The sequence below is a fragment of the Patagioenas fasciata genome, chromosome 9 (assembly GCF_037038585.1).
Source record: "Patagioenas fasciata isolate bPatFas1 chromosome 9, bPatFas1.hap1, whole genome shotgun sequence".
In the NCBI taxonomy this organism is placed as follows: Eukaryota; Metazoa; Chordata; class Aves; order Columbiformes; family Columbidae; genus Patagioenas; species Patagioenas fasciata.
The window spans coordinates 19,381,618-19,400,347 of record NC_092528.1 but is presented as its reverse complement, the minus strand read 5'-3'; the positions used below and the strand labels follow the sequence as shown (position 1 = coordinate 19,400,347).

The window sequence follows — 18,730 nt, the reverse complement described above, 5'->3', positions numbered from 1 at the left end:
TAGCAAAATTCTTCTGCTAAGCCAATACCGCAAAGGACAAACAGATCTTGAATCACACAGTGTTTTTGTAATAAAAGGACAGATATTCTAATATAGCTGATACTTTATAGCAATTGAGATCCAAAGTATTCAGCAGTGAGATGCTCCAAGGCCTTACCCCACTGCAGCTGTACTTCTTTGTGCTTCGGCTTCCCCAAAACCCTTGGTGGCCGGCAGGGACCTGGTGCAACACTGAGTGTACGGACAGGTAAACTTTCAGAGCACTGGAAAAGAAAAGGAGCTGAATTCAGCCATCCAGTACAAATACCTTCTATAAAGTGAGAAATGATTAGAAAGTGGCACAATAAATTGTCTTCTACAATAGACATTTACTAGGAATTTAGATAAATTGTAAAGGATATGAGATGCTCTCAAGCATGTTACTTACAAATGCAATTAAAGGAGTTCTTTTATTAGCATCCTCAAAACTGTAGCACAGAAAATTCTGATGTGGAGCTCTTTATTTTAGTTTTCCTTGTTTCTAAAATAATATCAAGTCCTAATCTACACAATCATAAAGAAAAAATCAAAGGAAGGGGAGTAAAAGTGTAGGTGCTGAAATGATTTTAAATCAAAAAAGGGAACGACAGGAATCAGTGACTGGAAGATGTAATCCAAGAATTTAAAGAAGAATTCAGCCACATAAAATGTAATTAACTGTTACAACAAACTACCCCAACTGCATCTTCACTCACCAGCTTTGATCAGTACAGGCTCACATACATGAGAGTCTGTGGCCTTTCTCAAGCAAGTGGCCAGATCAGATAAAGATGATGGTCTTCTTTAGTGTAAGTATAAATCACTACAGATCAGTTTTGAGGAAATTGAATCTCATTAAGTTGCAGTTTGCCTGAAAAAAACCCCATCAAGTACACATAGAAGTTTTCTAAAATTGAGCAACTTCTAACACAAGATTATCTGCAGTCAGTGTAGTTTTACCATGCTACGGGAAAAATATTCACCTTCATCTTAAAGCAGAAATCTTTTTACCAAAAATAGCAGATAAATCTCCGAAAAATATAAAGCCTATAGTCCTTACTATTCAACAATACTTACCTGACTGTGTCCGCCAGTGCTGATACAGCATGCCCGGAGTTTATACAAAGTGCCTGGTTTCAAGTGAGTACAGGTATATTCTGTAGCTGAACCACTATATGCCACTTCCCATTGATTTGCTAAAAAATGAGATATATCCAAGTTTAGAGAAGTATAATTCAACAAGTTTACAAGTGTCTAGGAGGAAAGAAAATTCTTAATGTTGTCTTCCACAAATGATATATTTCAGGAATGTCATTAGTGTTAATATTACTATGAATATTATTCTGGCTTAAAGACATACATACATGTAGACACATATACATATATACTTACAAATATAAATATTTGTAAAATATATTAAAAATATATAATGAAACAGTAGGTTCAGCCATATAACCTAGACTTTCATCAGTATTAGAGAAAAAGAACATACTTGAAAAAAACGCAACAGAACCTCCCCAAATCCAACCCAAACTCTCCCAGGAACCTTGCATGTGTTAAGGCTGCAAGTACGTAGCTCTGGTTCAATCAGACATATAGTAGTACTGCTTTAATGATAGTAACAATAACAGGTCAAAGTGTCAGTTCTTATTTGTAGTAGTCATAACGGAGACAATTTGCTTCAAGTTTACCTTCTGGACTTCCTTGAGAGATCTCTAGGAGATACTTTAGGATTTCTGAACCACCATTATCCTGGGGAGGATCTGAAAAAATAAGCAAGTGGTTAGTAAATCAAGATTCAGTGAAATAAAACAAAATGATTACAGAACCTGTTTCTGATTCTGTTCCTTCACCTCCACAAACTCCCCCACACTAACTGCACCAAGGAACTTCTAGTAGAAGTTAGTTTTCGGCATGAGTCAGAATAATGTGCCTCTGGATAATGATGCTACAAACAGTATGTACAGAAAAAGCACTGAAGGGGATGCAGAATGGAGGCTCATCCCATCGATAAAGGAAGCATCTGGATGATGCTGCAATGGGACATGAAATAGGAGGTGAAAAGCCGGAAGATGTACTTGAGTGCCAGTTAGCCAATAAAAACATTTTTAATTCTGAAAACATAAGCATCTCTACACATCTTTCAAAACATTAAAAAAAATTAAGTTGTCAAACTCTCCAAACATGTTCAACTTTGGACTGAGAAGCAGCATGAAAAAAATCTAATTTCCAATACATATTTACATAATTTTATTTTAATTTATTATAACCTAAAAAAGCTCTTTTATGACAAAGTGAGCTGGCTTACCCCACTTCACACTAAAGCCATGAGATGTTATTGGTCCCTTAATGACGGGTCTGGTTGGAGGTCCTGGCCTGTCAGGGCTTGTTGTACAGACCAGCACTTCGCTGGGAGAACTCCTTCCTTCCACATTAGAAGCAAACAGCTGAAACAAAACCACAACAAGTTAACCACTGTTTACTGTAACTGCTTTTCTGACAGTTCTGCAAGAGACTTCTTTTAGTAATTGCACAAATATCATTAATCTGGAAAACATGTCACTTCCCAACAAAGCGAGTGGGATTCTAATAACAGATATTAGATTGTCACGTTGTTTCTTAACAAACCACATTGATTTTCCCTCTCCCTCCACTAGCAATAACTCATGATATGTTTAAGATAGGAGCACTTCTGTTTTTCCCTTTAAAACAAAGTCACATGGCAACTTGCAGTTATTTACTTGAAAAAGATAAAAATAAAAACAATACCTATGCTATTTTTGTTTCAGAGTTATTTCAAATTGCTATTTAAAACAAATTACTTCAGAGTATCAATATTCACACAATTAAAAGCTTAAGCAGCATGACACGCAAACAAGAAACGAGTAATCTACAGCCACAGAAATCAGCATAATGCACACAAAGTAAATCTTTCTCAGCCAAATCCTTCATCTCCACTCAAGAACACCTTCTGCTGACTTCAGGGAGAAGGCTGCTAAGCCAAGAGAAGACATGAGGACCTGACCAGGAGACTGTGCAGATCAGGATCGCACAAGAAACCCCAAATGGTCCAATGTTTTGTGGCTGTTGAGAGCTGTATTAGCTCATGCTGGTCTCTGGGACAGAGATCTGCTGCCAAAGAAGTGAGTAATAAAATATGTATTATAATTGCTAATTGTAAGTATAAGCTAGCAGGAACTTTTCCACTTGGGAAGCTCTGTTATTCTCAGAATTTCTATCCTCTAACACAGGCGTCTGAAGAAAACAATTTGTAATTTTTAAGGCCAAAAATGCAATTGAGGTTCTCTAGCTCATATGCTTGCTTTAAACAAGACACTAAAGCCAGGATCAACTCCTGTGTCTCATCTCTTGGTCTTCTCTGACTATTCTCCAATTTAAGACATCTTGCCATGAACACCAGATACATGAGCTAGACAAATATCACAGTAACAGCTCTAAGGGATCAGTGTAATCTACAAATGTAATACAACATTTATAAATTCCCTTATTTATACAGTTAAAGATTATACTAGCTGGCAAGAACTGAAATGTCATATTAAATTGATTGTTCAAGCAGAATCTTCAACACTTTTTCGGAGCCATGGCTTTCCCAATGTAGAGTCCCCCATCATCTTACTAGGAATAAAAATAAAACTTTGCTTCCAGGTCACTGATAAAACTATGAAATAGTATATACAGCAGCACTGCTTTTTGCGGAACCTCACTCGAAGGAGCTGTTGGTGATTCCCTTCTGCACTGGCATGTCAAACATTTCAGAGAATGAAATTTCAGCACCTTGTCGTGCCATGTTTGGTATCATTTGCCCTTCTGTGCCAAACCCTCACTTGGTACTGAACAAATGCCTTTACAACAGTGTATTACACTACCATTGTCACTTTAACCAGCCTTTGTTTCATAAAAAACGTCAGCTGGGTGTCTCCTCCATAACCATACATTGTGATGAATTAAATTTCCCCCTTAATTCTTTACTATTAAGGGTGTTCCCCGGAGAACTGTATTGTGCCAAGATTAAAAGACAAGCCCGGAACTTGCCAGATAGACACCATCGTGAGTTTTAAAACACTGCTGTGATCCCAAGGCTGTCTATATTTGGGGAAGGATCCTCAAAACTATAAACCAAAACAAACAAAACCCAAGTTCTATAGCTAATTAATGCTGATCCACGTGCAACAAGGAAATGTGTCAGTACTGTGTCAGATCAGAGATTTGTTTGTGGCCAGTGACACAAGTCCACAAGTTTGCTCTCGTACCAACGCAGTTGTGTAAAATTCATGTTTAATTTGAAAGCAGGGCTGCAGAGAAGCACCGAACATCATTTTCCTCAGACAGCTACAGAAGCTTTTACAATGCTAAAATAAAAAGCATCTCCAAGCAACACCACAACTTCCCAATTTTTTGGGTTGTTCTTCATGCAACTTCACAAGGTCTTCTGTCCCACAAAGGAACATATGCAAAGTTGTTTCTGAGGATTTAAATGAGTCTTTGGGTAAAGTTTTGTTTTGTTGCTCCTGAATATACTAAAGACCTACAGAAACCAAGTGGTTTTGAATCTACACAAACCTAAGGCCCCTGAGCCAGGGAAGGAAGCTGGGCTTTCTGGGCTCCTTACAGCATGTTCTCCATTCTGTAGAATGAGATTGGTTTTGTGACCGCACATCAGGTTTTTGGGGAGCAATACAGCCAACTACAACCACCTCAGACCCTGAGCCACACTTTTACAAGATCATGCCTGATAGTATATAGTACCAAGAACCATGTCTGTTTCAAAAAGGCTGAGCAATGAGCATTTGCTGCGGTAAAAGTAAAAAGACAACTTTGGTTTAATCTATTAGGTCCAAGATACATTTGTATTTGATAGCTCAGTTTTGCAGGCAGTACTAAAAGGCCCCTACAGTGCTTGGAAAAAACCTAACACAGAAAATACTATGCAATGACAAGAGGAGAAAGATCTTACCCTGAATTTATACTGTGTGCTTCTTTGGAGATTCTTCACAGTACAGGCTTGCTCCTCTCCAGTGTACTTTGGGTGAAACACGCTATCCTAGAAAAAAAGAAACCGAAACAAATTCCCATAACTGAGGAGTCTGAAGAAATGCTCTCTGTAATATGGTCTGTAGCTAGAACACGTTATAGCAAATGGGCTTTATAGTCAAGGGCATTATTATCATTATTATTATTATTATTACTACTACTACTACTTTTAAGCCGCAAGGCCACAAAGGTTTTCCTCACAGAAGGATGGTGCAACTGACCTGAATAATATAATATAAGCACAAAACCAATCACAACAGTTTTAACATGTTACAGAAACAGAAGCGACAGGTAACAGAATGCAAGCACACAATACAGAGGTGAGGACACTGCAAACTGAACTAGTTAAGGACAGGCTGCCCCGCACTTTACAGACTCTTGAGAAGCTTTGTAAAGGAATCATGGATGATGGTATGAATTTTTAGCTAAGGATCCATAATTCTCCTGTGGAGCAGAACAAACCACACAGCTTCATCCCTCCAGCATTCCTAAAAGACCCTCTAAAGTAGCAATCCACAATCTTCTCAGTGATCTTGAATTAATAAATTAAAACTCAGTCTAAGTCATGCAGTATACTTTATAGTAACACAGTGCTTACATTATCTTCTTCCTGAATTTCCAGGGTGTAGGAAATCACTTCCTCTGGTGTACATCCTTCTACCTTATTCCACTGCAATGCAATCCATGTAACACCGGCTCGAACAAGCCTTGGAGCAGAAGGGGTCTGAGGAACATTACCTGCAGTGTAGCATACCACCTCTTGGCTGTACCCACTGCACAGGAACAGAGAAGGAGACAGAGGAATATTAAAAAAAAAGAAATTAAAAAAATGTATCAAGCGACCAGCATACCCCCACCCCAAACCAAACCTCAGTGTATATAGAGAAATATTTAATATAACGTTAAAATTGCCCAGGGGGAAAGGATGTGCACCAGTCAGGAAATGCCAGAACTAAGAATAGAAAAAAAACGCAGAATTCTATATCTCCTCACAGTCATTATTACAGATCTCATCACAATAATATTGGAGAAAATAGTATTAGATTGACTCAAAAATATTAACTTAGTGTTAATTGTGAAATACAGTAAAATCTCATTTAACAAAGGGGAACTAAAACATAAGAAATAAAGCCCCAAGTTTTCAGCTTCTGGATGTTGAACTTGAGATGATGTTTCCACGTGCAATGTCTTAAACAAGAAGATTTGGGTGATTTTTCAGCTCATCAGAGCTCTCAACTACAGGTAACATTCTTGCAATTTTCAAATCTCCGTTTCCAAAGTACACATATATTTTGCTCCTTAAAGTCACTGCATGAATTTAATACACACAAAAAAGCCAAATCTTCTTTTTCTGAATCTTCTGTCTCAAAAATAACACACTGGATGAAATATTCTTACAGTTTAAAAAAAAAAATCCATCTATAACTAACACCCAAACAAGACAAAAATAATCATAAATAATCCACAAACATTAAAATCAACCAAAACCATTTTTATGACATGAAGTATTAGATGACATTATCATGTCATAATTTTGAGCGCTGCCTATAAAAATAAGCCATATACTTCTGGTGCTTATCTTCTAGATTAACACAAAGCAGTTGACCATAAATACAGTTCTTAGTCTACTCCCTCCTCAATAGCCTAAGAAAAAAGAGAGAAAAAGAGAGAAGAACAAAATAAACACGGGGGAGGGCTGAAGCATACCCTAAGATACTTTAAAAATCTGGAATCTGGTAAAAAGAAGAGATTCCAAAACTGGGAACTTGGCACAAAACTGGCAGTCCCCTTCCATTTACACTTCCATTTACATCTCAGAAGGAAAATACAGGAACATGAACAAAGTAACTTTTTAAAGTTGTGTATTATTAAGAAATTCATGTTTTGGAAGAGAGAGCAATACAGGAATCTCCCTCAGCAAAACATATTGTCATATACCCCTAGTGTTTCTTTTTCTGTTCTTCTTGTAATAATGATTAGATCCTGTTTAGCTAAGAAGGACAATACAGGAGTATACAAGAGCACTGGATGTTTAGCTTCTTCACAGCTACCTTTTCCTGGCCTATTTTCCTTCCGTGAACAGAGCAGCACCAAGCCCCTGCAGCACGACGCCTCTTTGGGCACAGTTCAGTCCTCAGCTGCAGAAATTTTAGCCCAGTGCTGCCTGGAAGCTCCCTGAGGATTGCAGTAAGTCTGATTTCTCATCATCTTCATTTGAGTGCATCTGTTCACATGTAAAAAAGTAAAACTTGAAACTCATCTAGCTGAGCCCTTGGGTGTCTTTGTCCTCTCTCAGTCCTGGCTCTCTCACCCCTACTTCCCCACCCTGCCAGCACTGCCAGTCCTGTTGAAGAAGGAAGGGACTGTCCTGCTGAAAACTGACAGAAGGGCTTTGCTTTAAACCAGAAAAATAAATATAGCAAGATTCCTTTCAAAATCTGTAGCTCAACTTCCTCTTGCTTGTTTTTCTTGGTTCACAGAGGTCCCTAGTGGTAATTTTACATAACAGACGTATTCTTTTTGTATTAGGAATAGACCACAAGACATCATTTAACACCTCAAAAGGAGCTCATAATCTTCAGCTAATCTCATCACGCTGAAGGTGCCTGGCGATTCCCCAGGAGGTGAACCACCAGGGAAGGTGTGACTTACTCTAAAGCAGTAACAATAGAGCAAATGTCAGATATTTAACTCAAAACCATAAAGAGAAAAAACAAACCACCCCACAGAAATCCCTCTTTACACTGTTATTGGTAGTTAAACTTTTCAACTACCATGTTTTCTCAAGAAATTGCATACCTTGGCATAACTTACCTAGTACCAATGTCATTCTGAGCTGCTAATCGGAAGGTGTAACCCAAAGCCGGACAAAGCTTAGTCAACTTGCAATGCTTCTGGCTTCCAAAGTAACATTCTCTGAAACCACTGTTCCTCTTTCCCTAGAAAGAGAGCAATCTGTAATCGGATAGCTACGAAACAAAATAATGCAGTTCTTATTTTAAAAAGTGCTGTTAAATTATATTAGAATTAGATGCTTTCATACAAGCGCTGTGCAAAGAAGCCTGTGTAGGACACTGATAGCATTGCTCTGCTACCTAAAATAATAGAGATCAACAGTCAGTCTGCTGTCAGATTCCTCCTTTTTCTAGATTATCGCCAAGAGATATCTACAGCTTCTGTCATTCTGCTTGAAATGCAGTTTCTCCTACTACTTATTAACAAAAAACCATGCAAACTAAGGCTGAAATTCATCTCCGAATTGATGTGGTCACAGGCACATAGGAATGCTGCATACAACATTTCTTGCAGGTGCTGCCCTCTGCACCTCGAATCCCATGTGAGCCCTCCCTGGTCCTGAGAAATATTCCACATCCCACCAGAGGGCCCTCACTGTCCACGTCAACCCCACTGCTGTGCTCAGAGGGACAAGCCTGGGACAAGCCTCTGCTCAGCCCCACTGCCGTCGAGGGCAACATCGATGCAGTCATCACGGAGGAGTATTTGACGTTACGGGTTCTGTTCCTGTCTGCTCAGACCAAGCAGCATGTGATGAGCAAAGAGGGTTTGTTGGGAAGTTTGCAGCTTTGTTAAGAAACTTGGATGCCAGCGGTAAGTTTTACAGGAGGTTCACACATCAACGTGACCTGGAGAACGACGAGCCCTGACAAAACCAAAACAGGGCAGCAGCAAGAGGGGTTATCGAGACACCTCCCTGGCTCCCAAGTCCTTCCTCGGGTACATTAAGTATAAACCAGCACAGCCAAGGATAGGGACATTCAGAATTTCCCCTCCCTCCCCACTACATTTAAAATAAAACCAAACCCTTTTCAATCCAATCTGATTTGGTAGGAGTAGTTACATTTATACAGTCCTAAAATTACATTCAGCCCTTTGAAGGCAACCACGAGGCTGAGGTGGCCCCAGGTGAAAACGAGTTTGACACCCCCGCCCTAGGGTAAAAACAAAGCTGAACTTTTTGCAGGACAGAGACCCCAAGATGACAAAGAATAACTGGGGTCTCACCCTATGCCACACCTGGAAAGTGGTCACTTTGAAATCTTTCAGGAGAAAGGGCCTGGGCTGCTCAATTCTACATAAGCAATATTCACCCGATTTGAAGCAGTTTAAAGGAGATTTAATTTCAAAACCTGAATGCAAAATTAATGGACAGTAACAATAGAGAGTACCCCAAAGCACGCCAGAAGAGAAGCCAAGCAGAGCACACCCCTAGGCTCAAATTGGTGCAGGAGATAAAGTTATACCCATCTCCTTAACCTCTTCTGGTGCCAGAGCTCTGCTATGCCATTTATTATTTTTGGCGCCTGTCTCTACAATTTTTAATTTTTATTTTATCTTGGTAAAATTAATATCTGCCCATAGACAAGACTACTTATTGCATCTGATAGACACCAGCTTGACAGGAGACATGCTGTTTCTACACATAAGCAGACTATCAGGAAACTTATTTCTCCAGGTGTCCCTCGGTGCAGCCAACAGCCTCACCTGCTGCTGCCTCCTTGAGCTCTGCCTGTCCTCCCATGCACCGTTCTTCCTCTGGTCAACACACCACTTCATCACCAAACCTTTCAAAAACGCCTGAATAGGGCACATATTTTCCACTTGCTTATCCTCTAGTCCCTATCAATTTCTACAACTTTTCACTCAGATCGCAACACGGAAGAACTCCACAAAATGCTTGTTGTAAACCTCCCTATTCAAACTCTCTTTTATAGCTTTAGATGCATTATTTTTTTTCTAACTCTTTAATGACTTCCCCACTTGCAAGCCACTTGAAAACATTTGATCTCTTTTTGTTTTCTGCTTAAGAAAGTACTTTTTAAATATTTTCCCTATGTTTTTTTCTCCAAGAGAACAAAGTGACCAAATTCTAAGCATGTGATTAACAAACAGACAAACAGCAATGGGTTGCTAAAAAGAAAAGTCACAGAAAATCTCACCTGCAGCACAATGCCTGAACTGAGAGCAACGGACCAAGGAAACTCCACTTTGTCAAACTGGTGAGTTAAACTTTGCAGAGATCGCCAAACATTTACATTATCTTCAACTTCCTAACAGTACATATTCTGATATTGTATATATTTATCTTCTAGAACTGGTATGGTACATTCCCCAGACTCACTCAGAGACCAAGTGGTATTCAAATTACTCAGACTGGCTGGTATTTTGCATTCTATTGGCACTAATTGAAGAGACTGGCCGATATTTCTAATTATCCTGGCATTAATAGCCTGGAAATAGTCTCTCCGCTCTTTCCCTCCCAAGATTTATAAAAGCACTAATGCTGGCATAATTATAGACAGGAACAACTGGCAGGCTGGTACTGGCTGCCACCCAAGACTCTTACAGCTTTCCCAGAATCCTTCTCCTATTCTTTGTACACTCAGTATCCAAGTTTTAATCCTTTAAATAATGTTTCGTAAGTTGCTTAAAGTACAGTGTATCATTTCCACAAATATTTCTAATCCATGGATTTCAAAGGGAGAACAGACACTGTCTGACTTCTTCACTAGCCCTGCTTTCCCCATTCTTCATGAGGACAACCCACCCTGTGATGATCAGGACTTGCCTGAGGAAACAGGAACAATTCAGCTCAACAAATCCAGTAGAATTTGCACAATACTACAACACAGCATTTTAAGACAATTTTTAAGAGTTTTGCTTGCTATTTCAGCTAAATTTTAAGCTACACACTCACTCAAAACAGAGTGTTTGTCTTGGAGATGGCATTTATTGAGACAGGGGTCATGAGATTTTAAACAGGTTTTGTTGAGTGTGTTCCCTACAGCAGAACTAGTAAATAAACACGAGAAGGAAGGGGCCACTGCAGGTACAGTGGATGCAGAACCACAGCATGGTCCTTCACAAGAGCTGACAGCAAAAGCTGCCAGCACCAGATCTGCAACTAGGAGGGAAGGGAGCAATCAGCTGCAGGCATCAGTTTCTGTGTTCCATTCACATGGGCAATAAAAAGCAACAGACTGATACTCAATCTGACACAAAGCTGTGGCACAAACTGTCAACAATTACTGTAACACACCCTAATATGTCTGCAAAGCACTTACTGTGCAGGCTCCTATACAAATGACTGAATTTTCTACATATACAAATGTTTAGAAGACAGAATGAGATCTATGAAACACCCTTAAAATATGCACAAAAAACAATTTTATCCAAGACTCTCCTCTTGCGTGTCTCGTAGAAGTGACACAGGCATGAAACAGATCTAGAGGGCAGGAAGGTGAACATGCACAAGTCCAAGAACAAGCTTTTATTCGAATTCTGGTGGAGTGTCACTGAGATGCAGGGCACAGATTGTCAGTGAGTACAAACGAGCACACCTCTGCTAGCCTCAAGAAGCCTAAAGCTTTGTGGCACAACAAAATCGCCTCAGTTTATCTATATATTAACTTAATTTTTAACTCTCCATCATCAAATAGTGTGGTATTGTATGAGTTTCTCTCTTTAGAAACTTAGATGCTTACTGGATCAGAATTAAAGGTGTTTTTGAGTTATATACAAACCAGCAAGATACACCACATGAGGGATGTCCTCGTCTCTGGCTCAGAATAGGCCTCTACTTTCCCATAGAGAATGAACAGGACACTCACACTATCCATATGCACAAGAGAAACATTTATTTACTACCACTTAATCACAGAGTGATAAATTCACATCTAATTAGTAACAAAGGTCTGATTCTTACAGCAATGCCAGTGGCATTTTTGAATGCAGTTACAGTTAATTGATTTTGGTGAATGCTGCTATCAGGAGAAAGCATCACCTCCTTTACAGTGATGTTTTCTGTTTGGTATATTTTTAAGACTATTTTTTCTGATTAGCCTTTTACCTATGCTGAATTATCAATCATGGCACAAAGTCATCAATTGCCTAGTTCAGGTTTGTAAGTTCAAAGGGTTCGGGTTTGTAAAGCTCATAGAAAAAGGGTCAGAAGGTAGAGTTTTCCTTAATTACTACTTCTAACTGATTTTGTTATCAGACTATTGTTGCCAATCACAGCACCTGAGGTGCAGGCACATCCAAATCCATGGAAGGCTGATCCTAACTCCTTTCAAGTCAATGGAAACTTTGCTAGTGTACATCCAATTCATCTGAGTGACAATTCACTGAACTGATTTCTTACTCTGCTGTTAAATAATGAAGATCATTCTCCATGGTTCTTATGCCTTTTAAGCTAAAATAATTTATTAGCAAGACATTACAACTGTAATTCAAAACCTACTTCAGTACTGAGAAAGGAAGTATTTGTGTTTTCTAAATAATGTGTAATGCCAGTCATGTTACGAACAATTTAATCCAAATGGCAGGAAAAAATGTGAAATAACAGGAATAGTTTCATCTGTCAACTATTCTGTTTTCCAGAGTCTGCAGGTCAGGTAAAATCCCCAAACTCAGAACTAAAGTGAAGAACAAGAAGTTGGGTAGGACCGGCACATCTTAATCAGCATAACCTTATCTTCATCGAAGTAGGTCAGAACACAACACACCTAATTCCAGTGAAAAAACAAAGGTCACTTATTTGTGTTTCATCTAAAGCTCGTCTAATGAGGTCCCAGGAAGCCTCCCAGCACCTCAGCTCTGTGGGACTCCCCAGCTACAGCCACAGAGAGATGAGATGCTGCCTCCTTGCTACAAACTACAACCTCACCTAGTCTTAGGGCTGTCAAACATGCTGCTTATGCTGTCGTTTTACAGCAACTATTTATTTTTTCCATATACTAGTGACGCCATCTAAATTCCTGGCTGCATTGTAGATGCTATAAACTATGACTTTGCCTTCTAAAAACCCAAGGAACGAGTTGAGATACTGTTGAGCATCTGACATGCTCCAAGATCTGAATCTCCCCTGAGAGACAACTCATCACACACCATGAGAAGCCCCTGCCATGGTGGGACTGGATGGCATGGCTGGAGCTGGGGACCATGCCAGGGTGCCTGGGACACAGCACGACCTGCTAGCCCCACCACCTCCACCACTCCACATGGCTCGTGTGCCTGACACCAGCTTTGCCTCTGTGGTCTGGGGCTGCAGCCTTTGCACAATGATTTTCCAGGATCTGCTTATCATTTCTGTGCTGCAAGGGCTTCCCATCGCTCACTTGCACGCTGTCCTTCCCTAGGAAGGGACTCAACATCTCAAGGCAAACTGCCACATTAGGGCGTTTTTCTAACTACCATTGGATAGATTTCTTGCTCTCTACTTGTGCAAAGCCCCCTCAGCTTTGCAACCACAATTTAATTTCCTTCTGATCATTGATTTGCCTATGTTTACATTTTATTCTGTGCCCTGTAGCTAATGAATGTTGCTCTAGCTGAGATCTGGCAGAGTGTTCGCTGCCGCCTGGCAAGTGTTCTCCTCTTCCCTGATAGATTTATTTCTTGATTTCGCCAGGACACAGTGTGGCATTGTAACAAAGTCGGTGCTTTTGCTTACGTGGCGTTTACACAACCAAGTGCGAGGGAATAGGGCACTGCAAGTGAATTCTCTTTTGTACTTGGGTGCCGTAACTCCGGTAGCTAACAGCACGCTATGTCGGAGCCACAGCTTGCAATGGCACATGAAAAATTGCGTGGAACAGCTTGCCAAGCTCGCTGTCGCAGGTAGATGAGGCTCCTGCAGATGCAGGCACAGCCAGCCTGCATCTTCAGACTTTGTCTTTAATAAGCCTCAATAGCAAGTTTTAATTCAGCAACTCAAAACTGCATTTCTGTCCCATTTCATTGGAGTATATTTTTCAGACAAGCTACACCTGTGGCATTAACTCTCGCACAACCAGACAACTACATTTTCAGTCAGGAGTCATGTCAAACCATTGAAGATGTACCAAAATAATTTGTGCAAGGCCATTATTCTTTCATCTTTGCTGGCTAGCTATCCACTGGGATCACAGATTTCAGGACTGCAACTGAGAGAACCAGGTAATTTAAACAGACAGGCCACTGGAATCAGGATGCCTTCATTTTTCCCCACTGGTATATGAGCTAGCCTGCACCAAACAACTTCTGCCTTATGAAAAACAGACATCCTAACAATTCTTTCTGAAGCTGAGACTGTAGGGATATACTCAGTATTAAAGGGTTTAAAGGACAAGAGCAGAATTCTCTTACATCTATCCAAAATCACGGCTAGGCTCCATGTGGACAAAATCAACAGCAAAAGAATTTGCACTGTATTAATGGTCTGTTGTTGGTTTTTCTTCTGACAAAACTTTCTGTTGCTTCCCTTCCCTTTGCAGGCTGGAATCATGCATGTTTCCACTGCTTCACTGCTCAGTGCTGTTACATTCCCATGGCTCCCAAGTTACTGGAAGCCTTGCAAGAAATCACAACTGTACAGTCAAGGTGTCCCAGAGGTAGAATGGGATCATCCTGGCCCATCCTTTTGGAGAAATGTCTTTTTAATCTCCTTTTTCAGACCTCACACTCTGATTTTTTTTGTTCTTCACTGACGACCTTTCCCCTTCCATGATGCTGAGAGGGACAGTAAGCCATTCTGAAATTACCGTTTAATTTTAGTTCACTTCAGTGGGTTTTCCATCATATAGACCCCCTTGCCGCGATACTGCACAGTGTTTGCACAGTGAGTGGTTCCAAACATCCAACATGTAGCAAGACGATCTGGGAACATGTTACTAGTGAAATGAAGGAAAACAATTCATAACAGAATATTCCCTTTAGGATATCAAGAGATGTATTTCAGCCTGTACAACTAAGCACCCTTCGCACTCTTCATTTCCTGACTCATCACCTTTTTTTCTTTACGTGTTGCCCAAGCCTTTTCTGTCACCCAATACATATTTTTTCCTTCAAAGATGATATTAACTGACTCATGCTTTCCATGGAAATGTGGCTTGCACAATGGAAAGGAGGCAGAAAGGACTGGAGGGAGGAACCAGAACCTACCCCCCAGCAGATCTTGCTTTTGGCACTCTCCCCAACAGCACACTGCTCATTAACCATGTAAGATCTTTTGGACAGAGAACTTATTTCCTTTTGTGTCTGGAAGGAGACTAATTGCCACTATGTCAAGGACACCCCGAACACATTCTCTGCAAGAGGGGCTGCAAGATGATGCCTTTTCTCCCTTGAGACAGGAACAGTGTTTTATTCTGCACTCAGCATCCAGAAGAAAGACATCACAAACAGAACTCTCAGATGGAAGTAATTAAATAATAAGTAATGTTAATCAAGAAATTAGGTACGCTAAATGAGCAATAAAAAGTTATATTTCAAAAGTACAGAAAGAGAACATTGCCTTTGCATAAAATACACCGAATTATAAGTTCCCCCCCGCTGTCCCTTTCACCTTTCCAACTCTTTACCTAATGCCATCAGGATTTCATTTGCCTACTTCTGCTCTCCCCTGTATGTAATTATTTTCTCTTTACTCAGCAAATCCTTGTAAAGTCTGAGTGCCATTTATTTATGTATTTATTTCAACTAGTTACTACTTACCTCATCCCACTCTAGAAGGTAGCTGGTGATTTTTGAACCGTTATCAATGGGTGCCTATGAACAAAAATAAACAAAAGGTGATTTTTGGGAATAAGATAAAACCACTTCCCTGCAGGCAAATGACTTCAGAGTTTAAAGAGAAACCAAAGCTTAGGGTTTGCACACAGCTTGGCATCCTCTTAACAAATACCGAGAAGAAGCTGGACATAATGAAACACATACATTTTAAAACTCAAATCAGTGCATGGGGAGGAATTTGTCAGAGTAGAGCAAGTTCAAGTCCCTTACTGAAAAAACAACTGCCTCAGCTTTCAATTATTTTCAAAGGTTATTCTCACTGTCAGTAAACTCTATTTTTCACTGCTTTCTTGCCCGATTAAAACATTACCCACCTTCCATTGTAAGGTTAAGGAGCTTTTGGTCCTGTGCGAGGGTTTGGGTGGGAAGGGACACTCTGGTGCTGCGCTGTGAGTGGTGAAGCTTACTGGCTCTGAGCAGGATCCCTTTACTGAGTTGTACATCGCATATACCCTGGAAACAATATTCAAATGGTTTATAAATTTGCTGACAGTTACAAGATGAGACAGCACTGCCTCAGCCTCACATAGACTACCAAAGGACAGATTTCTCACAGACCAGGGGCTGTCATTGCTTCACTTGATACAAGTTTGCAAAAAAAAAATTCACAGCAGAAGAGGAACATCATGGTGTTTTGTGCAAATATGCCCCTAGACCACTCAGTTATCATCATTGCTTCTTTCCACCACTATTTCCTTGCCTTTTGCCAGACTTCCACACACTGCTAAAATCCTCTTCACAATACAACAGAAAGCATGAATTCATGAGGAAAAGGTATAAACTTCAATGGGTGGTTTATAATACATTTGATTTGCATATACCATGTTGAGCGGCGGTAACTGCTGGTCTCCTTCCACAGGCACAAGTTTCTACAGAGCTCAGGTGTCAACACTTAGTGGACCTCCATGAATTAGAACTAACACGGCTCAGGAACATTGCTCTGATAGAATAAAAATTTTCTAAGAAAACTTGATTTCAGGCAAATCCTCTATATCAGCACAGAGGGGGATATACAATACCAAATAATGTGGGAAAGCAAATACAATATATTTAAGCACTTCCTCAGGAGGTGTTTTTCTCTGAAAAAATTAATGGTGTTATTTTTTCCATTCACATTTTCCATGCAGCAAAAGAAAAGTGCAGATTGGAAGTCTTCTACTCAAAAGAAATGTTCAAACCATGACCAGACGGTGACCTCTGAGCTGGCTGCAGCTATTGTGTATTTGAATGAAGAGTTTAAGAAAGGGCAATTTCTAAATTTGTTTTCAGTAGATAAGAGTAATTTCTGTACACTGGCCACCTACGTAGAATCAAACCTTACGGTGAGGTTCACAAGAGTTGCTGTAGTGCATCACCTATTAGCAGTCTGGAGCGCACACAACTGCAATTAATTGGGTTTGCTTCTGGCAAGTGGTGTGTAGGTGTGCTGGACATCAGCGTAGCTAAGCACCAAACACACCACCAGGGAATACAACCGCGAGAAAATGAGCTTAATGAGCATCTTCTGCAAGTCACTGAAACACCGAACCAGTTGTCTCTGAAGGTACCAAAATAATGCAACTTGAAGAAACGCAGGAGGTAGATTCAGACCGAAACAGGTTGTCCTGGATGCCCAGCAGGGCAGATCAAGCATGAACAGCTTGTCTGTGGGAAGACGAAGCCCTGAGAGATGCTGCCAAGGTTAAGGAGACCCAAGGCGATCGGTCGAGTAACTGTTGGTCTCATAAATCTCTTCACTTAACAGATTTATTTCTTCACAGTCGTTATCCATAACAGCTTCAGTGGCGAAAAATTGCCATGGAAAACAAACAGCCAGCCTTTTCAGTGTCAGTTCCCTCCACTACAAATACATGCTGCTGCTTTTGAAGTCTGACTTTTATATTCGGCAGCCACTTATTTTTAAACAAAAGCTATTGCTAACTGTGCACAAACAATCGACAAATTTGGCAAACCTGTAGGAAGGTGGAGGGAGCTGCAGGCAGGGAGAAAGAGGTCAGCCATGCCATGGAGCAAATACCCCCAACATCCCTGAAAATGGCACAAGATCGCAATGCCACGTTGCACATGGCGACCGTGCTGCTGTTTGAGCTGGTGTGGAAAGTGATGCTGAGATGCTTAGAGCAGGAACTAGCAATGTGTTACGTCCTTCTGCTCGCTACGATCCGCGGTCTGCTCGGGCTGGGAGCCTGGGTCTTCCACTTATTTACAAGAAGTTCCTTCTGGTCTTGTGCTTGAAAAGTTCATTTTAGGGCTCTGCTAGAACGTATCCTTAAAAATAAAGAAGTTATAGTGCCAAAGCGAGGCAGGCACATTTTGGTGTTGGGTCATTCTTATAGCTAAGATGTAAAGTGTTTGTTCTTTCAAGTTTAACAAACAGTAGCAGCCTTGATATGAAAAAGCAAGCCAATCCTAGCCTTTGTCTGGAAAAACAGAAGGAAACAATAGACATGAGCAAAAGGATTTTTTTAAAAAGGATATTGAGCCTAAGTGAACAGGATGTGAATTTAAGCCTTGGTTCCTAAGCAAAGTCTTTAAAAAAATGCAACGCGAGCAGATAACACCACAGACAAAAAACATCCGTAAGCAAAACCAAGAATGTGTTAATAAACGTGTAAAAATCTTTTTTTAGAATCAAAGAGAAACACGCTCTCAATGTATCAAGACAGGCCACTGTGAATTATTTTTTTTTTTTTTTAATAAATGCTGAAATTACTATGGCCCTGATAGACCTGTAATCAACAGATTTACTTCATGAAGCAAGGAGTATTTATGAAGAAACTGTGCTGGAGTACTTTCAGTGCCAGCACAACTATGTCACCATAACTGAAGAAACACCAGTTGCTTGAGACAAATTTTTAAGAAGCTTGAGGTATCCCACTTTTATACACAAGCACTTCCAGGCTTATTATACATACAGAAATAGAGATATGTAAATGTCTTTCTCCTCTTACGGTAGGAATAACAACATGAGAGAAAATGTATTGTTCAAAAAGCACTCTTGTTACTTGAAGTCTGAGATAAAATATGTCAGAAAATATTTAGAAGCCACCGAAAAAACACCTACAGAGGTGACCATGAAATTCTTGAG

General features: G+C 40.2%; 1 protein-coding gene across 1 annotated transcript in view; it reads right to left on the bottom strand.

Annotated features, from left to right (window-relative positions):
• The window catches only part of FNDC3B (fibronectin type III domain containing 3B), a 195,641-nt gene that overhangs the window by 42,555 nt on the left and 134,356 nt on the right, over positions 1 to 18,730 (bottom strand). Inside the window, exons 10-18 of the mRNA XM_065844490.2 lie at positions 15,957 to 16,095; positions 15,565 to 15,618; positions 7,885 to 8,009; positions 5,669 to 5,843; positions 4,994 to 5,080; positions 2,327 to 2,465; positions 1,710 to 1,781; positions 1,096 to 1,214; positions 158 to 263 (exon numbers count right to left, since the gene is read on the bottom strand). Coding sequence (XP_065700562.1) covers positions 158 to 263; positions 1,096 to 1,214; positions 1,710 to 1,781; positions 2,327 to 2,465; positions 4,994 to 5,080; positions 5,669 to 5,843; positions 7,885 to 8,009; positions 15,565 to 15,618; positions 15,957 to 16,095 — 1,016 coding nt within the window. The remainder of the gene's footprint in view (positions 1 to 157; positions 264 to 1,095; positions 1,215 to 1,709; positions 1,782 to 2,326; positions 2,466 to 4,993; positions 5,081 to 5,668; positions 5,844 to 7,884; positions 8,010 to 15,564; positions 15,619 to 15,956; positions 16,096 to 18,730) is intronic.